Raw genomic sequence first — 27,085 nt, forward strand, 5'->3', positions numbered from 1 at the left:
TAAAAGGTCTTTCCTAGCAAATTAGATTTTAATTCCTTTTTTCCTGGAGAGGTTGAAGAGACTGGAATAGAACACAAGCATTGCATTTATCAAACCACAACATAAAGACCCAATCATGTAATTATTGGGCATTTAAAGAGTAGTTACTGCTCATACACCAAGCCCAGTGTCGCGCTGTCTCTTCTGGTTTGCACCATTAACAATATAGAAACACTGCATTAACAACAGTGCACCTACAACAAACACACAGGCGTTCAGTTTAACAGAGTGGTTCACCCACATTTAGAGCAGATACTTTACAAAGGACAAACAGCATTCTTCCCCAGCTGAAAAATAAAAAAGTATAGTCCACTACACATTGCAAAGATGACTATTATGGGAATGTAGATGCCTTAGCTGCAGAACTTGCACTGATAGGAAAAGATCCACTCAATGTGCAATACAAAGGCACTAACAAAGAGAACATTATTAGCATTTTGGTGTGAAAGCTTTCCTCCTCCTTTCATTTTACAGTAAGGATCAAAGTCTATTGTGAAAGTTTCAGATTTTATAATAAACATTTTCTTAAAAGAAAGGCTCCTTGGTTTAAACAGTGTGGTGAAACTGGAGCTAAAAAGTATCTTTTTTCTTTACAACCAGCACATCTTACCAGTAACCAGCATTCAATTCTTTATTATACACTAAGTACGTACTATAAATGTGCATCTGTATGTTTCTGAAAGCACCTGGCACATACACAGCTTCAATGTGCTTATCTATTAATTCAGAGATCACTGTATTTCATTATATCGTTCTATCCTTTACATTCTCAATATTGAGCTGCAAATTAGATTTTGTTTCGGCCTCAATTGCAGGGAAGCTATTGCTAAGAATATGCTTTGGAATTGAGGAAATGATCTTCAAGATTTCCTTGGGAAAACAAGTTTAATTACCACAGCTAAGACTACAGCATTAGAGCAAACCTTTACCTTAAAACACTCAGCAATAAAAACAACAAAGTTCTCTGCAACTTTAGTATCAGATGACTTTGGTTGGGATTTGTACGTGGAAGCGTCCCCTATTTCATCTTCCCCAGTAAGGGTGAACACAGCTTCCTAAAGTCCACTCGGGAAACAGAGTAGGACTTACATACGGAAATCACTTCTGCAGTGCCCATGAATAGGCGTCACAGAAATACAACAAAAATGATGCAAAAATACTACTTCTTCCCATGCTGTCATGTAGAAAGCCTTTCCATTATACTTTTCATTCTTCAACCTCCTGCTGGGATTTCTTTTTTCATGTAGAAACGATAGGGCAGACATTTTGGACTTCAACTGACAGCTCTGATTAATAGGACTTTATTTATTTGCAAGCAGAGCTGTAACACTTAATGTAACATATCTGTTGTGGGATAGTTAAAAAAAAGGGGAGAGAGAGAAAATGATTAATTCTGACCTCAAGCTTAAATTAACATTGTGATACGCTGGAAAGCCCACAAAGTTTTTCAGCCTACTCACATTATAACAACCAACAGCATTTTCCAAATATCTTAAAACATGACTAATGCAAAGAAAAGGTGAACATTACATCAACACCATCCTGTGTTTTACTTTACAATACATCCAATTTTTCTTTCCACTATTTTTAATTGGTAAATTACTTGTGGAAGTCTGTACTGGTGAGCATATTAACTGTCAAGATCTGTGTGTCAGTCTTACCTTCACTATGTTTCACCTTACCTGTGCTCAGTGTTGCTTCTCTATTCTTCTGACTGAAAAGAACCCCCTAAACATAACTACCCTAAACTCTGCCAATCCCTGTCAGAGATCTACGGAAGTTAATTCCAGGACTCCTGAAGGTTAGTCATTTGCAAGTCACAGTACAGCCAGTCCCAATGAAAAAACATTTGATCTTTCATCTTGACAGAGTGAAAACATACTTGCCCCACTATTTTATACATGACTGGATTCACATATTAACTATTTCAGTGTCCCAGTAAAACAGGTACTCCAAGGCAAAGCTTATTCTCACAAGATTATCCTGAAGAAATGTGTCGGTAGCATCTTTTCAGACTCACTGAAAGAGCAGTTGGAAGGGATCTCTCTCTGAAGGTCACCCTGTCCGACCTACTGCTTAAAAGGGAGCTATTTGCAATGCCAGATTGGGGCTGACCTGAAAACCTCCTGGGGTTGGGGGGGATTACACATGTCTCTGGCTAACCTGCTCCACCCCCCTCCTGGGGAAGATGTTTTCTTAATGTGCAACCTAAAGCTCACAAATATGTTGATATAATTTCAAATGACTTCTGAATTCACACCTTTCCTATGTGAGATTTGCAGCACAACTCTGCCCTAGAGCAAATGCTAAGCACAAAAGCATCAGTAAAAGTTACATACAAGTGTGACACACACCCCAATTACGTATTTCCAATACTACAGCTATATCGGTATATATCATATAGACCAAGCTTCCTTCCAAATCCACCCACATAGTTCAAATAGCTTTGGAACATAAAAAATAGTTTTCAATTTTAAGAAGCCTTAAGATAAAAAAGTAAAATCAGGCTTTTATCCTACCATCTACATTCAGTCTCTCTTAGCTTCTGCATCTTCTACAGCTAGTTTAGCTTTCTCCTCATATGGCACCTTCCTTGGCTTTCAAGAACAGGCACATCTGTTAACACTTCTGAGGGCCCAGAAATGATACAACTCCATCGCTGCTTTGTTATGCAGGTGACAGCATCTTCAGAGCAACGAAGACCTTTCTAGCTGCAGCACTGACATAAGCAGTGGATGGCTGAGGGGGAAGCAAGGGGTGGGGGGGAGAATGAGAAGTAACAAAGTTTGCCAGTACAAACACTACCTTTGTTTATGCGAGTTTTAATTGCTCCCAAGATAATATTGTTCTGCAAAATACGTGTTTTGTCAAGATCAAAGTCCTTGCACTCTATGCAAATCTGCACAACCGTTCAGCATTTAGTTCCAACAAGCAAATAAAGAGAGAAATGCATACCATCCTGGCAGCTGAGAGATCACTGGTACTTTTTTCAAAATAGAAGACCTCCAGATACACACAAGAGGAGGAAAAACTTTCAGACTGGACAAGAAAATTCTACGGTTTAGGTAAGGTGAATGCATCGTTAATATTTCTGTTGTTATTGGAAGAAGTAGCAAAGACATGCTCTGTCATATTTTCTTCGCAATTTTAGATAGCACCTTCTGTACTTGGCGTGAAATCCTATTCACTCATCTTTACTTACGAGGATGCGTTACCTCCAACTGATTCTATGAGAACCATTAGTGAAAATCCACCCAGAGTACTAAAGGCAGAACAACTTTTCCAGTTATTTATTCAGATCCGTTGCCCTGCACTACATTTAAGGCAGCGTTCTTTGCATGTGAATTTGCCAAAGCTTCAAACATTTTGTAAGTGTCTCTCAAGGGAGAGATGCATAGCCTCTTCCGGGAGCACTGTGCCAGCTGGAAAGGTGACCACTTCAGTGGCTTGTCATTCCCTCTTTGACAGCTGAGTTGCTAAAGCAGGCACTTCCAAAATGACTGAGATGAAGTTAGGAAGTTTAAACAGAGCTTATACATAGGTCTTTGCTGGCACAGCTGAATGTGATTTTCTGCACTTTGGAAACAACTTGCAGTTTTCTCTCACTTCTGTTGCTGGATGGCTCAGAACTTTTTCATTTAGAAATTGCACTTTGTTTCCCGAGCTAAAGATCTCACCATGTCAAAGCAGACAACAGATTCATACCTCGATCCAGCAAGTGGGAAACAGAACCTGCACCCATTTGCACCACCTGAACAATTTTAACATTTATGACAGAACGAAAAATAACACTGAAAGCTGAAAAACAATTAAGCCAGATGGAGGAAAATCAGCCTTTCAGCCTTCAATTCACTAATGAGAACCAACTGAAATAAAGTGTAAAATTTTTAGTTGAAAAGAATGTCATTGAACCAGCCCAAAACTCAGATCTCGGGTCTTAAAAGACTGGTCTTTCTCTTTTACTTTATGTGCCACAAGAATATCCCCAGATGCAGGAGTACCCACATCAGTACCACCTCGTCACTTCATTCTTAATTCTCAGAGAGGCATAACTGAGACATGACTTACAATGACTGGGACTTGAGCAAACAACACCCCCTCAAATCTTTGTCAAATACCAACGCAGAATATTCAAGCACACAATCATTTGCGTGGCCATATATGTCAAATCGAATACAAGATTTTTCAGTTGAGAAGTATTTAGAAATAATGAATTTAGGTGGCAAAGGAAAAGAATGGATTCTCAGTTCTGGAAACAGCTTCAAATTTCAGTTAAAGTTCAAGGGAAGTTAAAATAATATAAACCCAGCTCTTCACAGGCATCGTTATTCTGCGTTACAGATTAACTGCGAAGATACAAAGTCACTCAGCACGGCTGTGCCAAACCAGCTGAGTCCAGCAAGGATGACAGGCTCAGGCACAGCTCCGCACATGGTCCCAAAGCCTGCTCAGGTTGGAAAGGTGCACAGATCATTTTGTCAGGCAAAGAAGCCCATGAGATAATGATAAGCCTGTAAGGCCCCAAAATCCTGTACTGTCTCACCCAGCTCGGCCAGCGTTGACTCTCTGTACTGTTATACATACACAACAGGTAATTTAGGGGCAAAAAGGTGAAAATGTTCACCTGGCTTTTCCAAATCTTTGCTCATACCCCTAATTCAACTTGAAAATGTCCATCTCTGGTGTGGACGTTATTGATATTTCACAAGGCCCACTGCTTTAATGGAATGGTAAAACTGAGGTTGTTCTGCATAGACATTTTTGCCCATGGAGGTTGGGGCACTTACGAGAACTGGATGATGTATTACAGTGCTTGCTGTCCTTGCCTCTAGAAACCTTTGATAACCGTTCCCTCAGTAAGATTATGTACTCGCCAGTAATATTATCTAAATCAGACTTCTCCAGCTTGTTTTCTTTCCATCAAGGCAGAAATGCAACAGCTCCAGCGACAATGGCTTGTGATAAAACTGTAATGCCAGTGTCATACACTCCTACTTCATACTACATTTCAGTCGTGAGTTCAGAACAGACTGCATAATCAATTATAAATGCCACCTTTTATGGTAGTATCTTTTTTCTTTGCTTTCTTTCCAACTCTAAATGCACAGACATCTTTTATCCCAAGATGCAGAAGTGCAGGCAATACAATAAGCCTCTAAATTTGTGACAATTGGTTGCCAACTATTTCCAAATGTACATTTGTTTTATATATTCTGAATGCATTTTTCAAATATTTTTATTAAATTCATATAGATTAATAAAAATCTGGGTTTAAGTGTTTATCTAAAAGGCTTTATCATCAGATATAAAGCAATTTAGAGAATGCATTAGAGCAGAACAGCCATTAAAATGATACAGCCACTAAAATGATACAGCCACAAATTAATTTTTTTTTCTACTACAGGAAGATTTGGCAAAGAATTTAAAATTACATTTCCCTAGGGGTAAACGAGAACTTTGAAGATGAAAGACCTAGAATAAACAGAAAGTAAATAATCACAGTCTCTTTTAGATTTATAACTTTACATACATAGAACGAAAGCATTACATGCAGACAATACTGCTTCAAACAGATTTTAAGGACAAACATAAATGACTTTTATGATACAATGAATTCCTACTTAATTATTATTTCTATGTAAGCTTTGTTGAGGGTTTGGGGTTATTTTGCTTAACTCCTTCTGCAACATACAGTATTTGGCCTGGAAACCACCCCAAGTTAACTAACAGGCCTTGGTTTTACCATGGCCATCGCACACATTGCAGGGACACACAGCACTAGACAAAGAATAGATCGAGGACTCCCTGGCACACTGGAGAACCCGCTCCTGGGATCTAGTACATAAAGACATTTCCTGTCAAAGAGGCAAATTGGGAGAGGAAGGCATCCTACTGAACTGCAAGGAAACTTTAAAAGAGAATCCTCAGCCTGTAGAACTTTATTTAAATCCTCCTCCTACTCAGGAGCAATTAAAACAAAAAAAGTGTGCTAATGCAGGACTGGGGACAGGATTCTCCTCTTCTCCTACCTCTTTGGTATAACCAGATGCACATGACATTTGCCTTTTTTTTTTTTTTTTTTAAATTTACCAACAGCTGTGTGTCATTGTATTTACTTTATGTAGCTGCCTGTTGAATTATATGTATGAGTTATGCAAAGTGCTTTAGCTTATCCTTCCACTTTATGTGCTCACAAGTGGTTGAAGGGTCATACCCTCCCACCTCACAGAAGCCAGACACTGAAGAATAACGACAATGAACTCATGAGGCTACTTTGTTTCATAGACTAAAACACTGGCAAATAACGGAATAAAATGCTTCTAGATCATCTAAATACACACTTGTGCATACACTCCAATAATTCTACATAATTCCCAGACAGTAATTTTTTGATAATCTGAAATCCCACAATTTACAGGACTTATCATGAAAGCACTCTGTAGATAAAATATACCAGTTGGCAAGTAGCCTCTCCCCTGTACAGCTGGAAAAAACAAGGGACAAGATTACCTGATTTCACAGAAATCATCTGCTAATTAAGCCAGAACTCAGGCTCCCACACTTCTGGCTTCCATGTCTCTATTACTAACAGTAGAGCCCAGTATCCCATCAGACACTGGCATGCTCTGGGACTTGCAGTAAGAGCTGAGTCTGCATGAAAACTAAAAAACAACTAAAAGCTGTCCATCATGGTAGAGAAATAATGGAAAATAAAAAAGCATTCCATGTGACAGTACCAAAGGAGTTCACAGCTCTGACATGGTAACAACCAAACCCAAACTATCGCCCCTTAGATCTTAAACAGTAATTTTAAATTTGCTACTTCTGCTTCCAACTCCCTTTGCTACATTTAAACAAAAAAATCTTAAAACAGCAGCAGGGTATTTTAGAGTTACATGTTATTATTCCGTGTGGTGCAGCCTGAGAAATTCAAATGAAGCAACATTTATTCTTGCAAGTTAAGAAATCAGAAGACTGAAATGGATAAACATGCTGCTGACCTTGTTCAATCCTTCTAAGAGAGCCTTACCGATGAGATAGTCAGCCATAAAAAAGGTCTCTTGGAAAACATGATGCTACTACTATTTCAGAGCACCCAGATTCACAATTGTAGAAGTAACCCTTCCGCTTTAATGATCTTCTGGTTTAGCCCATCACAGAAATTTTACCACGTTTCTAAATGGTTAGGTAACCAAGGCAGATAAAACCAGAAATTAAGCACCAAAAATGTTTATGTACCTGATAAACACAATGATACTTTATCTCAGTTAAAAAGCATGGAGAATGTTCATTTTACATTCAGTTACATCAAAACGCCACAAGTTCCAAGAAACCGCTCAAATATATACCTTCCAAAAAATAGGCATGTATCTTACAGGCTTTTAAGTTGCAAATAGTAGCTAGAAAAGGTAATCTAGATAAGGAATAAAACAAAGCTAGAAATAAGAAATTCAGTTTCCAGGCCAAGGCTTTTTTTGTTTGTTTGTTTTTATACTTGTAATTCTGACATGTCAATTGCTAAATCTGCAATAAGGCAGATAGTATTTAAAAAAAAAAAAAAAAAACACCACCAGCATCTTGGGAGAAGTGCACTGAAGCACTTGTGGGTTAGAGTAAAGCAGATATTTAGCAATGAAAATTACCCCCATCTTCCAGTCATCTATCGTGACACAGAACGGAGGGATGTCAAAGTGTTAGAAGACATTTATGAAATTAATGGTTCAGCAACTTAGATATGATTTTTAAAGATTTCTACACAATGTCCAAATAGATTAAAAATCACATTACCCCTAACGGAACAAGTATCGCCTATTTAACTGGAGCCACAGTGAACAATATAAACCAGCAGGGTTTTGACAGAAAAGGATTGTGTGCAGAGCAACGATGTGGAAGCCCCCAGGTCCCCACACTTTGAAACGACTGCTTCCCGTCCTGGCACACAGGCAAAGCCAGGAATGCGGAAAACCACTGTCCACTCCCTTGAAGAAAAACCCAGCAGCTCCCCCTATTACTGAACAACTCAAAAGCCCTGGAAGCTCAGAAGCTAATAATGGGGAAGGCATAACTATGGGACTTGATGCAAATCATCTTCAGGATGAGTCAACTCTCAACTTCAGTGGCTCACTGTACAACTGGATTTCATTTACAGAAAATACGGTTGAAGCATTCCGGACTAATATTAGGCAGAACTTCATCAGTTAGAAGTTGTGTGCTTTACTTACAAACACTTAGTTCTGTGTTTTTCCATTACAGAGATGAGTGAATTTAAGAAGATTACACTCCTTCCTATCCCAAATTTTGGAGATATGGGAAAAACATACATTCAGGCACACTAATCCAAAGCAGGTGAGTGCTTCAGGCAGCCAAATACCCATGTCCAAGCCATCTCCCAAAGCCTTGATTTAAGTCTCTCTTTAAATGACAGCACTACAAAAGTGCTCACAGCAATTCCTAACTGAGATTGCTTTAAACCCATTATATTCCCTGTAGCTGATTTTTTCGCATGCTGACTAAAGCTTTGCATTACGTGGAGTAGACACAGTCTCATCAAGGTGTTCTGGTGTTTCAAATGACTGAGTGAAGTTTCTGAAAATACATAGGATATCCTTTCATATTTAAATCGGGTATGTCTAAACTCCTGTTTCTACATGGACTATTCAATTAATTTCACATTTAATCTGAAGTTACAGCAACCTAAACTTGCCATGAGCGTATTAATCAGTATAAGAGCACAGTATCTATGACTTTGTCTAAAAGTTTATATTTAAAAAGGGATAAAGTGCTGCCTTATTTATTCACAAGAAAAACGCAAAGCGCATTAACTCCTGAGGTCACTCCACACACATACATCACAGCACCATGTTTTGGACCAAGTATAAAACTGCCTTTTTAGCCTGTATCACAACATGCATTTTAAGATTTCCTCTAGTGTGTTTGCTTTCAGTGTCTTCTGCACAACAAACCGCATGGGCATATTTTCATTTGGGCTTTAATTCACATGTTAAAAAACAGCTTGGGCTCAAAACAAAAGCTAGTAATTCTCCTCTTTTCCATCTCACTTCAAAAAAAGAAAATTAAATTCCAAGCCATCAAAAAATGATAAAATGAAATTTTATTTTAAAAAATCAGCTGAAGGCTGATATTTTCAAAAGTATTTATGTATCTGGAGATATGGAGTAGCATATATGTAGGCTTTTAAAAGATCTTTAATGTAAAAGAATGAATGAAAGTTAATCAGCTGCACCTTTAGCCACCTAAGTACTTTCAAAAAACTGGTCCTTACTGCATTAATTGCTTAATAAATGTGCATTACTATATCTTATTCTCAGTATTAATAAGAAGGTCTAATTTCAGTTAAAATATTTTACTTCAGATGAACAAGTTTAATCACTATGTAACACTATAAGCATGAAAAATTATTTAGAAAGAATAAATAATAAAAAGAGGAAAACAATGAATTCTCCACTGTAGCATTTATATTCACTTATATTTGCACTGAGTGGACAGGATCAGATCTCGTCTGACGAGGTATTGCATTGACTTAAGTTTTAAATAAGGATGAGAGTTGTATTTCTCTTTATGTCATGAAAAAAAATCTAGCAATTACAAGTAGAATTATTCACAACAGTGTCAAATCCAAGTAATTGTGAAGTCACGACTATTAATTTCCAAAAATAAGCTTTTCATTATTCACTGAATGCCAATTACATGCCAAGAATTTTTAAATAAGTCCCCATATTGCAAACAGAGAAAACAAGCTTTTTTTTTTTTTTTGTTTAACGAATAATGATTCAGGCACTTTCTTACAGGAGAGCACCCACACAATTTATCACCACTTTCATCTGTCATCCCACACACTTGGCTTTTGCTCATATCAACATTTTTCAAAATGAATTATTTTCACTCTAGTTATGATATCAGTTTTGCAATCATTAGGGCTAGCAAAAAATGATAGAAGCATCAAGTTGTTGAAATAGGAAAGCTGTTTGTGCCATTCGTAAAAATGTGAATTTTTGAACTCAAAAGTCTCTTACAATTTATCTTCTGCCTGAAAACCTTTCAGCAGAAGTTATTATGCCATCAGTTTTGTAAGATGGTGAATAATCAATACAGAATTCATTAAATTAGCTGCAAGAAAAGATATCAGATCATTATTTTCAAGTCATCCTCTGATTATCAGATAGTCTGGTAAGTAGAAAGCAAAGAGAATGGCACACAGAAAGTCATGACGTCTCTCAGTCTTCCTCCCTTGATGAAGTGATGAGATTATCACTACAGTAGTAGATAGTATCCTGCAAGAGAAAATACTCACAACAACCTTCTGAAAGAAGTGTTGCCTCTTGCTTCATTGCTACTATTTGGATGTCATAATTTAACAGGATCCCAAAACAGTGTTCTTTACCAAATACTAACATGCTGCATGGCAATAATTAATATAAAAGCTTTCTTAGAAGATGACTTTTTTTTTTTAAAGCTGTCATTTTAACACGATAAAAGCTACTAGAAAGATTTTATTATGTGTAATATTATCACATTCTGATATCTCAACTTGCCAGGGTGTGAAGAAAATGCTGTATCGCTACTATCGCTAGAAAGCCCAGAGAGATATCAGACTTAAACAATGTATCTACTTCATGAGATGATTGCTCATCTCTGGTAGAAGCCATAAGAATGAAGAGTTCAAGGTAAAGAGTCCCCCATTGTCAAAACTGAGAACCACCAGTGAGTTTGAAAACCAATGGTCATACGGGCCTCTTATGGAAGTTTATCTTACGTGGAAAGAAAAAGCCAGAAACTGTCAACGAACATTGATTTACACATTATTCAAATACAAAATTCTATACCTACACCCTCTAAAAATAGAATGTTAAAATGTTGCATGAAGAGGGAAAAAACCCAAACAAAACCCCATACTGTCATATCAGGTTGCTAGATGGAAGAGAAATATCAAAAATACTGGTTCCAATCCCAATATTTGTTGGGGACACCGACAATGTTAAATGTCAGTGTCCCCAAAAATGTTGATGTTCACGATACACGGGAAAACAGGATTCAGTAACATTCAAACAAAATTATCCTCTACATATATAAACATCTATTCAGAATCATGGCTTAGGACAGGGCTTAGCACATGATTCCAGGGACAGCAGATGTGATCCTTGTCACTTCACCGAGTCTCTGCTGAAAGCTGCCCTACCAAAGGGACTAACTAAAGCAAGTCTCGTTCACTTGATTACTTTTTATATTAACATGAAAATAGTCACAGATCCTGACAGTCATGTTACTTTGCTGGTTTAAAAGTATTAAGAAAGTAACTATCATATATTGCTTCCCTAGATTATATAATTCAATTATCCTCTCATATAGTCCTTTAAGTGAAAACTGTGATCCCATTCCTATCCCACAGAGGCCAAAAGAAGATTGAGGAGGAAGCACAGGCATATGCAAGAGAGAAATTATACCAGGTCACTCACATAAACAAAAATAATTGGAGAAGAAAAGATGAAAGCCTTCTGTGATACATGTATGGTATGGGTGTCAGGTTTTGTCAGATTTTTTTCTACCCCATGAAGAAGTCAGCAAGTCTGCTGGAGAGTGGGTGTTCTGTAGAATGAATCAAAGGTGTCTAGAAATGGCAATACAGAAATCTAGCAAAAAAACTTTACTTTTCTGAAACATGCTAAGACTAAAGAGGAGAAACTATGCCCAAGTGAGACTGTAGTAGGTGTCACACTTCATTTCAAAACCACAATTAACTTTCATTCATATACTGCCAGGAGCAAAATTCTCCTCAATGTTCTGTATCAGTTGTTATAGTGGGACTAATATCAATGCTTTTTTCCCCTCTAGTTTCGAAATAGCTTTGATATTATCACTTGAGAAATGAGGTATCACTGACTTCTTACACCTCCCTGCACCCTGTAGCCACCAACTAAGGGCTGAGATACTCACTGGTATTCTCTGCAACCTCTTTCACTACAGAAAAGTGACTCACAAAGTTTGTCAGGAGCCCCTATGCTTGGAGGAAGATCAAGAAACGTAATCAATTAAGTATTAATTTCAACAGAGTCCACCTCTTGGGAGGAAGGAATCTGTATGGTTTTCAGGCCACCCAAACCAAACCTGGGCACAGCGAGTCAGTCAGGAGCCGTGTAACATGAGTTACACTAGCAGAAGGCTCAGACATTGCTAATTCACTTAAGGCAGCAGCAAGATGACTGTTCTACTGGGTAATTAGCAACGACATTGCCCATGGCACCACAGTCTATGGCTAGGAGATTTTACAATTAGTGGGTTGTTTGGTTTTTTCTTTTTAGTTTCTACATAGGGATAGCTTATGATTTTGCAAACAGAGGATTATTTTAATTGTCAGCCACCAGGCTGTACCCAAATTTGAACTGACTGACACAATGCTTGAGGTTTGTGCACATACCATGGAACCTCAACATGTTACATGACCAAACATGCTATACATGAGTAATCTATTCATTAGATAAATTTCTAGGGGAACATCAAGCTCTCATTTCTCTTTCTCCCTCCTAGCATTTCCTGGAAAAGGTTGTTTCTCTTCATGAGAACACTACTTTACCACTCCGCACTTCTATAAATAATTCCGTGAACATGATTAGATAAGTCCTCCTTTCGCAGGATGACCCTCCTGCACAGTCTATGGAGTTTCTCGCTGTCCCACCCACGGACCCCTGCTTTGCTGGCTGGATCTCTGACCAGCACACAAAGCCACGTTTCTCTGGTCAAGTAGCAAATGGGATTCCCTGCAGAGCCTTCATGGCTGTCGAACCGCCTGGAAGAGTTTAATGCCAAGCGAGCCAACACTGTCCCTCTCCCTCGGGGAACACATCAGCCTCGGAGACGAATAAGCAGCAAACATTGCAGAAATGGGGAGCATCAGTGAGCAGAATGAATCCTCGTGTTCTCAGTGCTACAGGGGGAGAAAGATTAAATAGCATGTGAGAATGTGCTACTATCACTTATGGGGTATGAAAGCAGTATCATCACTTTTGGTCAATGATTTGAGAAGTGTAGAAACAAAATTTGTTCTTCTGGACAAAAAGAATATAAACAACATATGTTTTAATGTACAAGGTCAGCTTGACCTTCCTAATAGATTACTATTTGTCAAGCAGTGTTCTTAAATCCTCACTTGTTGAAGTGTTTTACTGACATACTACATAAGCTAGAAGGAAACTAATTTTCTCCAAGTTTTCAAAAAGCGCAAAAATAAACTTCCTGACCAATTCTTGCCATGTGTCAGAAAATTCAAATTTTGAGTAAGTCTTAAAGAATGACAGCTGAATATTTACAATCATTTAAGCAATATTTGCCAGTACAGTCAAGAGCCCCAGGTTCAGATGTTTCATAACTAAAAATAAACACCTAAATGAAAATTTAGTAATCATTACAAGAGGTTTTTTTCTAGGGATTTATGTATCCTCAGAATTTGCATTACTGCACCAAGGGAATAATGATCATCCTGTTATCTTTAGGCAGCTAATCCTAACTGACCAGGAGTAAACACTCCAAATTTAATAGAGGACATTAATAAAGCAGTTTAAAAGAGATTCTGTAACTGCTATGTGTAAGAGAGTCATAAACAATTGTTAGTCCTCAAGAACATATATCTAGTTGAATCATTTACCAGAACGATTATTAGCTTGCCCTAAACCGTACATATAATGCAGATAATTACTTTATCATCTTTTCCTTTAATTAGAATTGTATTTTTTTCTAACTTTCATTCTTGACCTACTGAACAACGAGAGCACTGCCGTGATTCCCTACACAGCCAAATGCTTAAAAGAAAAGAAAAATTCTTGCTTGAATTTTAAGTCTTTTCTTCAAGTCCAGTTACTTTCTACATTCTTCTCCTATTTTGTTCTTCCAGAGTACTGTAAAACTACAATTTTGCCCACGTAAATCTTGATACCAGCAAACAATTTAGCTCTGCTTTTTTCTTCCCTTACAAAAACATACACTGCACTGGAAACATGACAACAGCTGGTAGGACTGACAATGTTCAACACAGCCTATCAGGAAGTTCTTCTGAATAGAAGATCAGAAAAGAATACATTACATGCAATTACAAAAAAATTGTGTGTCAGCTTTTCTTCTCCATGTTTTTTTCTGCTTTACTTAAGTTAAAACCAGATACATTTCGATACTATGCCGAGTAATCCATAATACAATGTTGGTTCGGTTTATAAAGAAAAAAGAAATCCTATAAAAATTGCAGGATGAAAAGTTTTTTTAAAACCTAACACATCTAACAAGGAAATCAAATCAATTCAGAGCACCAAAGCCAACAAATCAGGCATTCGTTTTATGCGAAGGATTATAAACGTGGTTGCCTGTGATAGCAGGGGGCTGAGTTCAACAACCTCTAGAGAATCCTGCCAGTCTCGTTCCGTTTTGGGCAACTTCTTGACAGACACAGCAGGTACGGAGTGCAAAAAAAACCTCACCAAACAACACCCCCCAAACAAACCAGTAGATTTCTCTACATTTTCCTGCCAAGAGAAGAAAAATGAAGTCTCCTTGTATATGCATGGATGCTATTTGCATCTCTTCCACATTTTAACAAATTCCACACTGATCATGACCTGTACAGTGTATGTATACAAAGTGGAGAAAAAATACTTTCCACAAAAAAAGTCTCCACGAGAATTCTGACATGTACCGTAAACTCTGAATAATTCTAGCTCTTCCTGGAGCAACAGTGTTACTAAGCATCTAAACAGTCCTCCTTAATCTAATTGCATAAATTAGCAATTCAATTTCACATTTGCTGTCTAGTTGTTCACATTAACCTTTAGACCCCTTCAATGAAGGAATAAGAGCAGTTCAGTACTATGAGAGCACCAATGCTATATTTCAGCATTAAAGATTCAAAAAGATTACAACTACTCTCTGATTAAGGCTCAACTTTTTAACTTCGGGAATAATTTAGCCTTTATTTAAAATTAAATCTGAGATGTATTCACTTCTCATTTGTAAGGTTTTACTCTGTCAGCAGGTTCCAGGATGGATTAGTTTAATTAGCAGAGAAATGAAAATGTCTTGAGACTCTCGAGTTTAAGATACTCTACAATGTATGACTTCAATGTTTATTTTCAGAGTATCAAACTCAATCATTCAAGATAGTTTTGTCTTGCCTAAATCTCTTCTGTAATAATATACCAAAACCACCAGCACTGTCAATTTTTAAGAGTTATGAAGTTTCATTATACTCACATAAATACCCTTATACTCATATATATACCCATAAATACTCATGCATAAATACCCTTAATCATACCCAAGCAACTAGTAGTAAAGTAACTGAACTGCATGGATATAAGACATTTTGCACATAAAATTATATATATATATATAATCTCATATATTTATATACCATGTATATATTGTCAACAGTGCCCCACCATAACTATCATACCAAAGAACATGTCAGATAATATACACAAGTTACAAACTGGGTAGACTTGAACTGAAAACTAGAGAGAAAACACTGACAGGTTGGCATTTTCACAAAGACATTTTTCAAATCAGAACCATAACGACATTCTAGACAAGATAAATGTTAAAATTAAATATTTGAAGAAAAAGAAGTAACCCATGCAAAGCAATGCACACTGCACCTTGAATGAAAAAATAATACAATACCTTCTCATCTACACATAACATTTTGTGCATGTGATACTCTTCAAAAACAACTTTAAAAAATTGTTGGGAATAACAGCTACTTATTAAAGCATTTAGTAATGGTTAAGATAGAAAACAAACACTTGTTCTGTGTCTCCAGAACAAGTGAACAAATCCTACAACTTTAAATATCAGTTGCACAAGCAAGGACCTAAAACAACACAAAGAGGGGACACCCATATTTCTGTATTCTAGCCAGAGATAAAATTCTTAGTGACATGGAACATTAGGAGATGTGTTCCAGCAGAAAGAAGCTGCCACTTTTTCAATTCACTGCAAAGCAAGCCTTTGCCATAATTATTACGTACATAAAAGTCCCGGGAAGTTTTTCTGGACAGAATTCATTACTACTGCTAAAGTTGCTTAAATAGTCTGTGATCACCCACAGAACAGTTTCCTAAACTGCTCTCAATGAGCTCTCCATTGGTTTCTACAGTGAATTAAGAAACAATTCTCATTATTAAAAAAAAAAAATAGTGCAAGAAGTATGAAAAATAAGACAGCGATGAAGATAATTTTTAATGTAATTCCTTTAGTCAAACACATTTCAAAACCTTTTCAGAAACATTAAATTCTTAAAAGGAAATCATACCTGATACTCTTCTGTTGTATCGGTTAACAACTGGAGCTGCAAAATAAACAAACCAAAATTACAAATGCTATTTATTATTACAAATTCAAAGTAGTCATCTTGAATAATCATGATAATTTTACTACATAAATCCCATACAAATATCTTTTTTTAAAAAAAAGCTTCAATATAACATTTCATCCACTTACTTGCCAGCCCATAAATGTTTATTCAAAGTTAAAATTCAATATTCCAGAAGGTCATTACATGCTGAGATGGAGGGTAAGCAGTTTTGGGGTTTTTTTACCCGGTTCTTAAAAAAAATATACCTCTACAGAGGTTACCCAATTTTAACCTATCATCAATTTCCAGCCCATTTTACTTAGCATTATTACACAACACTCAAGCACTTTAAGTTAGGTATAGCTACTTAACACAGATCAAAAGCTGATGGAACTTAGTAGCTAAACCTTTCTACACTCCTACACAACACAAGCCACGGAACTGTTTGGGCAGTGCTCCGGTGCTGACCCCACTCATCTATCCTTGCCCAAGGCTATCTTCCATAAGGGCACAGATTTAAATTGAAAAATTCTGAGATGGAGGATCCAGTGTTTCATTGCTTTTTTGCTCATGCTGTTCAGTATACAAGGCATTTAAACTTGATATCTAATTTGGGATGAAATTCCTGACTTTCACTATTCACATACATTTTGACATTAAACTACGTTTAGTAAACAGTATTCTTTCCTCCTTTCACTGTATTCAAGTTACTGTCTTTGTGAGTTGCTTCAATCTGTAAAACTTCACACAGAACAAAACCAAAACACAATGCTCCCCTTCACCACAATCAACCAAAGTAATTTTATTCTGAACGCTTCATGCTTTCTCATTCCTCTTCCCCTCAACTAATAATTGCACTTTCCCTGATACACAGTGACCTTTCTATTCCATTCTTTAAACATTTAAGAATTAGATGAGCCTTTATACCACATCAAAGCATGCACACCACAGAGCCAGATTCATTAAACACACACTACCAAAATCTTAACGATCCCATCACTTCTAAGTTAGAAACTTTTGAGTATCTCAGCAGCACCAGAATATGAAGAACAATGCTTTCTTAAGCAAATGCACAAGAACTCAGCTTTTTTTGAGTATTTACAACTACCCCGTGTCTACATTAAAACACATAACTGAGAATAATAACAGGAAAAAAAGATCAAAGTTATTATTGTGCACTCTTTTGCAATTATAAAGGAAATCAGAAGAAAGAAGAGGTTGGAGGGAAAAACAATCAGGCTAACTCCAAAGAGTTTTCAGCCAAATCTATCAACAAGGAGACAATATTCTCCTAGGAGAATAGGAGAATCTTCTTTTCATCTCCTAGAATAGCTAGGGATGAAAAGCAAGATTATTTTTAATTTTACAATTTAGATCGAGACCTAAGCTTCTACAACACAGCACAATCATTATAAAAATAACATTGACGCAGTGTTTCATACATTAAGCTTAAAGAGGTTCAAAACACTGAACGATAAACTTGAGAAATCATGAAACTTTCTTTCCAAACCTTTAAGCAGTTTTTGACAACAGCAAATAAGGACAGCATTTTATTTCACTTGTCAAAGAACACCATGGAAGCAAGAAGTTTATATCACCTTAAGAGGAGCCAGGCATTTGGAACAGAGGTGCAATCTGGTTCATTAAACAAACAACAAACTCATGCAACTCTCTGAACTGAAAATGTTCATACATACTTTGCCCTGTTTTTAACTTTTCCACATGGGCCTGCCTGTGGCCACCAATGGTGACAGAATACTGCTCTAGACATTATTGAAGAATAGGGGGACAAAAAACAATTAGTTTGGTTCCTGCTACAAAGTGATTTAGTACAAGAGAAATACTAAATTCAAAACATAATTTCATATGTTTGCAGTAAAAGCACCTCATCTAGGTCACAGCAGTTTCAATTAAATGATTAACTAGTCTCATATACAGATTCAAATACTTTTAATCAACACCGTTAGTAAATACATGATTTTATTTCAGGCACTGTCTTGCACATGCAGACTTACTTCTCCACCTTTTGACTACTACACCTATTTCTTACTCATGTTTAAGAATAACATTTTAACATCTTTGAAGAGAACTAATACTACAGAAAAATCTGACATACTTTGGGCACCATAGGAAAAAATCCACTTTTCAAAGACTATGGTTTCTTTTAGAATCTTGATTATTTTATCCGATAGCAGGCTTCAGTGTCATCAAAACAGCATCAAGTTTTCCACAGTGTTAAAAACGAGAGGAAAAAAAACATAACCTTTTAAGGACAGTTAAGAGAGCACTATTATTCTGCCTCCACAAAGCTTTTAAGAGTAAAATGATAGTTTGCTTTTCTTACACCAGTGACAGTTTTAACATGTATAAAATTTCAGGTTCACTTTTATATGTTGTCAGAAGATGACTATTTTTATGCTAAAGAGATAAAATCTGACATTTCCTACTACAGAAGATTAGCATTTTCTTTTGTTCTGGCTTACCAATGAAAAGCTCTCTTTGTTTATGACTGTTTTCAGTACTGCACAGACAGTATAGCCACTCCTATGGCATCCTTGTGTTTTGTCATTAGAAGTACACGGAGAAAAGTCTGGCATCAAGGACTGCTGAGAGAACAACTCAGGAAGGTCCCAACGTACACCTAGATTAGTCTGTGGACAGATTCCAAAGAAATTAGATGGGGCGGAAGGGAATAATACATCTATGGTTAACCCAGCCTATTTCCTAGACTGAACACTAAAGAGCATCTAATTTAAAGCAATAGTGATAGATACACTAACAGTAACCTCTTACACCAGCAGAGCCATTAGAACACACCTCTCCCTGCACTGTAACTTCACAATGAATCAAGCACATAAACCTTGTACCACCCAGGAGAGCTGATATCTTCATCAATATAAAGAAACTGCTGCTTTGAAACAGGAAACAATCCAATTTTTTTGTACCCACATTTAGAATTCTCTTCCTGCACACCAATGGGCCGTGTCTCAGGTCAGTTACGCGTTAATTGCAGAAATCATAATGAGATTAAAAGATTTTGCTGTGAGATGATTGTATTGCAAACTCTCTATTATATCAAAACCTCAGGTGCAGCAGTATTCAAGTTCAAAATGTCTCATACCTTTGGCACAGCCCCTGCTTTTACTTGGCTCAAGGGACACAAGACCCAGTAATTGGGTAAACACAATAGAAACTGAGGTAAATTAAACCATTGTACCAGAAGAGACCAAAACGGCCCAATTTCCTCCCTGGCAGCCAAAGGCAAGTGACACCGGCAGCGGAAAGGAAGACCAAGTTGGCAAGTTTTGCCAGAACTAACTCAGGACAGATCCTACTCCACTGTTAAGAAAAGTCAGAAATGTCTGCAGAACACGTGCATGTTTTCCATGCTGTCCTGAGGCACAGCCTGAATTAAGCACTAGACAGGAACACTAAACAGGGGCTGTTTCAAAATGAAAAAATTACAGGTTTCTGGTTGCAGGGTTCTTTTTTTATTTACAACTGCAATTTCTAGAACCAGTCAGTTCTCTATTTTAAATCAAATACTTTTCAATAAGTGGTTATCAACTTTATGTCAGTATCACTTAACCTCACTTCTCATTTTCCTTTTCCCTGCACTGGCAAAAAAGAAAAAAAACTAACAAAATAGTGGGCATTCATTCATATATATATATATATATATATATATATGAACACCACATAGATAGTCAAAGAAGAAACAATGCTATAAAGGTGCTCAGCTTCCCAAGTTCAAAAACATTTTATACTACCTTTAATCAGCTAACTTGGCAAAAATTAGTCATGTACATATTTGCTAATAAAAGACTGCACAACCTTTCTTCCTAAAAGTAAAGGTATGTCATTCCATTTATTTAATAAAAATTATTTGAATCATTTGCATAAATCAATACTGTACATTCTGTTAGTTAAATTCACAAAAGCACCTCATATCAAACAGCACTATTGCCATGCAGCCATACTGCCACTTGTTAGTGGTTGCCTTCCACTTCGTTTTCTCACTTGAAAAAGTAGCGATATAAGCTTCAGAAACAGAGACCGGTATGTGATAATGCCGGGAACAACTGACCTCAAACGTAGATTTTTTTCTTTTGTTATTATTATTTTTAAATACTTTTCAAAAGTGAAAAAACAGGAATTTCTCCAATATTCTTCAGTATGCTTTGGCATGGAGATTTGCCTTGCAATATCTGATGCTGGATTTCAGCTCAGCATGATTAACACAAGAGTTCTAACTGTGGTTATAGGCCGGTGTTAAAACTCAGTCCCATAGGTGAAAAAGAAAAAGGGCATAGATATTACCTTTTTTTTATCCCTGCTTTCAAAACCAAAACAACAATTAAAGTATTTAAGCCAAACAAGTGACAGTAAAATTATTCTCCAACTTTACAAATCAGATCTAAAAGAATGCTTTTCCTACAGCGCGTGGGATCACTTCTTTGTCGGGGTACTGAAAAGGGACTGGTAAAAAACACCAGCAAGCTTTTTAAAAGTTACACTACTACCATAATAGTATTTCTCTATACTACTCATAAGCATTGTACAGTTACAGAAGACACTAAAGCTTAAATGAACAGAAAAATTACAACAATCATTCTCCTAGCTATTGCTATCCTCTTCTTACACATATTAAGAACATCAAATTCTTACAGAAAGGATAAATAAAACTCAAAAGATCAGTTCAGGGTCACAGGAAAAATTCAGGGACAAACGAAGAACCGGCATTCCAGGCATGAGCTCAGAGTACTAGATGTTACCACTCTGTACTGGATACCTTGAAAACTTTTTTTCTCTTCCTCCACAAGCACTTGGATTTTTACTAGGGCCTGTGAACACTTCCTAATTACAACTTGGGGAAAAAAATCCCCCCATGCTGATTGTTTTTGATACTGGATACGATTTATAGCAGCAGACCCATTAAAGCGAGTGTGCAACAAAAATCTAAGACAGATCTTTTGTGTAACACTCTAATCAACTCAACAATTCTCGGAAGGTTTCCTGATGAAAGATGGAACATAGTTTATAATAGGTTGCATAGATTTCATAGTATAGTACTCGGAGTGCATAGAGCACAGGCATAAAATATCAGCTTTATTAAAACAAATTAGTAGAAATCAGTGATTTCTAGAGTCCTTTCCCATCGAATCATGGTACAAAAATCACCCTATGTGAACAGAAGAAAAAAAGAGAAACAGAATGTAAACTGTTCTTATTTAACAAGTCAATTAAGATTATCCAAACAACATGTGAGTTGACACTATAAACTATTAAAGCTGAAATACCAGAAGCAGAGTAGAGTATAAATCGGAGGCGTGACTGTCTCTATGGAATGTTATATCAAGTTACGATAAGGAAGTGCTAGACTACAGCTGTCAAACTGTTTTTCTACACACCAAGATGTTAATGGACTTACATGAATATTAACCATTGCAACTGTCAGAAAATATAAAGATTCAAGTATCAACTTTTTAGGATTTCTATTAATTAAAAAGTAATGCTATAGCAGAAACTGGACTTTCATCATCAGATATGTAATCCCACTTTAATAAATGCGTATCTGAACTTGTTTTTCAACAAGTAAGTAAAATAATGGTGTTCCCTATGACTATTACTAATATAATAGTTACATATCCATGATTTCTCTGCTTGATAAGTTGGGGGAGTGTGAGTGGGGGTACAAACTACTACAATTTCTTCAGAGGCAGTTCTGGAACCTAACAGTGCACATGTCAGTGTTTCTTTCAGAAAAGCAAAACAGACAAAAATGGACAAGAGTTTTAAAGGTGCCATTTTTTTTGCCTTCTATTTCATTCCCCGCAGAAGAGGATGGAAACTCAGAACCTGGTTAGAGACAGGCAGGAGAGACTCTGATGGTGTCAATTGAAGCATGCCAGATATTCGGAGGAAGACAAAAGGTCAGGGAACACTAGGGAGGAAGCAAGTTATTTCAGAGGACGAACAGAGAGAACATGGAATGTTAAAAAAGGTAGAAAAATGGAAACCGTGGTGCAGGATTGTCTGTGTACATACACACACTTTACTTTTCTGTAAGACTTACATGCATTAACCTTGAAAACAATAACAAAAATTACATTGATATTAAAAACTGTTTTCCCCTCTGCTACAGGAAAAATAATAGAGGCTTAGGTACCTTTTCATTCGTAGTATTTAAGAATAGCTCCCATCAGTAGCAAGAGATGATAAAATATAAAAAAAAAAGTAGCAACTCATCCTGGTCTCCAATTTAATTGATTTTTTCGCTTGGATTTAAAAATTGACACAAAAATGGAAAAATGCTGTCTAGAAGCCTCATCTTAAAGGAGCCCCGATCCTTGCTTTCGGATATTTTAGAATCCCTCTGATAGAGAGAATGTAATAACTTTTTCCTTCAGAAGTAGCTAAGTCAACAAGCAAGGCATCTATGTCAGTTAGAAAGAAAGATGTTTTACAGAGTTATTAAAGCTGTTGTGCTATTTTGGGTTGGCTCTCCTTTTTTTAAAGACAGAAGAAAAATTAATATGCTCTCTGGAATGGACAGACTTTAAACAGCTGATAAATTCAAGACAGACAAGTCTTTAGTTGACTCTCAAAGAAATTTGGGGAAACCTCTGGTTATAATAGCACTTCTTGACTAAGATGTTAAGAGTTTTTTGGGGTTTGGGGTTTTGTTTGTTTGTTTGTTTTTATAAATTAAAGACACTTTATTGAAATAGTGGTACATTTTCCTCGTCTCATTCCACAACTGAATTTGAACAGTTGAGCATGGTACTATTTCAATTATGTTTCTCAGCAGATATTAACTCAGTACCAAAAAGGACCACGACCCTGTTATGAAATTAACTCTGCTCTCAGAATTTAGGAGTTAATACAGCCTGACTGAAGCCTAAGTACAAGAGAACGAATACCTATCAAGCAGCACTCCATATTATCTGACATTGCAATGGCATGACCCATACGGCCCTCTCCTATTTCTTGCTGACATGTTTCAGAGATCTAGTCAAACACAGCACTTTTTTTTTGGCATTGATTTTTTATGAGAGTAATCTATATTATGAAGATCAAAGAGATAGCAATAAGGCATGAGCTTGCTTTACAGACATGAAATTAGACAAATTCCCAGTGCGAAAGTACAACCTCAGCTGAAAGAACACATTTCACAGTGATTAAAGATATAACTGTACGCTGATGTTACAGTGGAGGCTGTCAGGAACTGGAATGAAAAACTTAGGAATTCTTTCAGGATTAGAAAGACAAAATTATACACTGCACAGAAAAGGAAGGATGCTGCAAAGAACCAGGAGACTTAAGAAGCAACTGACAAATCTTCAAGGTATTATCAGAAGAGGCAAGACACGGGAGGGTACAGCAAAGCAAGACACACTAAGTGAAAAGGGGAAATTTGCTTGGGCTTTAGGAGCAAGCTTGAAGAGGAAGGCATTTCAGAGATAGGGAAGTAAAGGAGCCACATTAGTAATACCACAAACGTTTTAAGAGCCAGAATGACGTTAGGCGTACAAACCCAACATTAAGTAGATGATAAAAAGTCAAGATCCTGAACATATTTGGAAGTGACTTTCATAGGGATTCTCTGAGAAAGAAAAAGCCAGAAAGGGCCAAAGATGAGTATGAGACTACAGAGTAACAGAAACATCACATCAAGGAGAAATAACTGCAAGTTCCTAGGAAAAGATAGTTGCATCTTACCTAGGAAACCATGAGGCATTTCCCAATCAGTAAAAGCCATGGGTAACTCAGCCTCATGTCTAGGTGCGGTGGCAAAGGAAGAACAGACTCTTCCTATTCCAAGTCTCTTGACCCTCCCCTTCTATCTTACCAGTCCTGCTTTCAAACTTCACCTTGCTATTTACCAGACTCCCATCACACCAGAAATCATAGATATATTAGGTGGGAGGATTAATACTGTAGGGTATTTAATATCTTTGAAATGTAATGAAGACAAATTTTGTCTGAAATCTTTTTGGTAGAAACTTCAGAAGTGCAGTTTAAAGCAACATTTGATTCTGACAGGTACAGTTCTTCTAAAGCAACACTTTTGCATTTCAGCACATTTTTTACTATGGCTTCGATTTCTAAGACACTTAGAAGACTTAACTTCACATCTTCATAGCTTTTAAAACATCAAACCCTAAAGATGTTTGACCAGATTTTTATCCTTTGACTGGTTTATAAGGTACAAAGTAATTGCTCTATGTTACAAATTGTCAACATTTAAACATCTTTTGGCTTACTTGGAAAGATAAGTTTCACCAAACATACTTGGAAACCCTGGAGATAATTTCTAAATGAGTCCCAAAGTGTCATTTAACTACGTCTAGTAAGCTACTCCATTTTGATTATTTTCCACTCCAACTCTTTCAGAAATCCCTTTCCACAGATTAATGAACTATATACAGATGAATGCAATGGGAATAAAGCTAAAACAAACAAACAAACCCCACACAAACCTGAGACAATTTTTTATATATTTCATTATTATTAAATTTTTAATTCTACCACAGCATAGAACCACTGCTAAGTAGAAATCTAAGATATTTAAGTCACTGCCCCAAAGAGCATAGTCTCAGTCACTCCCAATCTGCCGCTGCAATCAGCCAAGATCACTTGTTTTTCTATTTTCACAAGCCTAATTAAAAGTCACACTATTATCCTGAACAACTGAATGCATTAAACCTTAGTAAAGAAACTTTAATGAGAGCAATAACCCACTAAAGGCCTCTCGTGCCCAACGAATCTGACTTACCTGTCAATTTCTACAGTCCTCCATAAGGGAAACAGCACCTACAACTGCGGTCTGGGACAAAATCATCAAAACCAGCTTGGGTGAGGTCCAGACACTGCTATTTGTCACTCTGACAGTACCCGGTCACTGCTGTCCTCTCCCAAACCTCATGGGAAATTCTACTCTCAGTCTCACTGCAGTATAGATCTAAAAAAAAACTCCTATCAAATGAGTATTATCCTCAGGAATAGCATACAGCCAACTTCTCTGAAAGTATGCATGTATCACTTAAATAAGTACCCTTGCTGAAGGCAGTTAGCTCTTCATTACAGCTAGGCCAGTAACTTTGAGAGAAATATTAGCCAGGCAATATAACTACAATAGCCAAACATAATGCCAATGTAGATCTGGGGGGAAATCTTTATTAAAGTAACATAGATGAAGTGGAAAATTTTACAATAGCTAGTCGCACTACCTATTGTAAAATTAAGTATAAAAGGGCTGGGAAACAAGCATGACACAGCTATGGTAATAACACCAGCGAGTTAAACAACATACCGGATTTACGTATTTCGCACCCCCTGTCACTGCCTTTTCCAAATGCTCTTCCCCCTGTACTCCACCGCTCGCTCCCGTCTCACACACCTGCATTCTGCCTGAGAGGGTAACACAACTGCAGCAGAAAAGATGAAAGTTAAACTCCCACTCACATAGAAACCCTTTTACTTTCTGTTTCAATACCACACCCTGTTATTTCCAAGACTTTTAATATATTCCTACTACCAAAGCTTTACTCCATATCTCAAGGACTGCCATAGAAGCATGTTAAATATTTAAGTAATTAAACCACACACTTGCACAGCTGGATTGCTGCTGTTTTTTGAAAGCTAACTTTGGGTTTGCAACCCACTACAGGGCAGCACACCACTGATATTCCTGTCACTCTCTTCATTTCCCAGTTTTACACTACCTCTCCTACCCAGGATGAAGTTTTCCTGTACACCTCACATAACATACTCAAATACCTTTTAAATGCACACAGCTACATATACTTTTACACAACCTTTGTCAATGAACAAATCCTCAACTCACAGACATCCTACGTGTCAACAATTATCTGTTGCCTCATATCTGTCCTTTAGGCAGAGGCATATTTTAAAGCACAGCAAATGTTGTGTGTATTCCTAATACATTTCTGGGTACATTTTGCATTTAAGACAACTTCAATAAGGCATAATGCTGTATTTTTTTTTGGATGTATAATGAAGAGTTTATTTCTTCCTATATGTAAAGAAGATGATGACAATGCACAGAAATTATTGTGGTTTAGCAATGAAAAAACAAAGAAAAAAAAGGAAGATTTTGACTGCTTCTCAGTTTCCACCAGAAACCCAACCTTAATTTTACATTCACTGCATTGTATTTTAGAGAGATCCATCTGCTCTGTCTGTAGTACACATTAATATTCAGAAGACATCTGCAGTGTGCAAACCAAGCTTTTAATTGGAAGCATGTCACAGCTACCATCACACAACACTGAATGTAAATGTTGGCTATCTGCACTTGGCAGCTGCTTGGCAGGCTTATTATAAAGTCCTAGTGAGACTGATAGTGTCTTTAAATAATGCTGTATCAGGACATAAAAGGTATCTTGAAAAATCAAATATTTACTATCATTAAACAGTTTTATAATGCCATCCACATCTAATATAGTTTACTAGCACCTTAAACTATTTATAAGCAAAATATTGTTTTTATTCAGCCATAATTTTCAGAGAGCCAACAAACTGAGACAACAGAACACTCGCATCTTTCATTATGACAGATATTTAAACAAATTTAACTTGTATACAAAAGAGGACAAAGAAAACTTAACTTCAGTGCAACTGAAATTGTGTAGTGAAGCTCGAAGCATTTATTAAAAAAAAAAAATCTAA

At 36.8% G+C, this 27,085-nt stretch overlaps 1 protein-coding gene across 2 annotated transcripts in view; it reads right to left on the bottom strand.

Moving 5' to 3' along the window:
* The window catches only part of PRKAR2A (protein kinase cAMP-dependent type II regulatory subunit alpha), a 65,790-nt gene that overhangs the window by 24,358 nt on the left and 14,347 nt on the right, over window positions 1-27,085 (bottom strand). Inside the window, exons 2-3 of one of the 2 annotated variants that reach the window (XM_074151315.1) lie at window positions 18,874-18,911; window positions 16,349-16,384 (exon numbers count right to left, since the gene is read on the bottom strand). In XM_074151315.1, the coding sequence (XP_074007416.1) occupies window positions 16,349-16,384; window positions 18,874-18,911 (74 nt within the window). The remainder of the gene's footprint in view (window positions 1-16,348; window positions 16,385-18,873; window positions 18,912-27,085) is intronic. The other variant, XM_074151314.1, reaches the window with a different exon arrangement.

The sequence above is a fragment of the Numenius arquata genome, chromosome 8 (assembly GCF_964106895.1).
Source record: "Numenius arquata chromosome 8, bNumArq3.hap1.1, whole genome shotgun sequence".
Lineage (NCBI taxonomy): Eukaryota > Metazoa > Chordata > Aves > Charadriiformes > Scolopacidae > Numenius > Numenius arquata.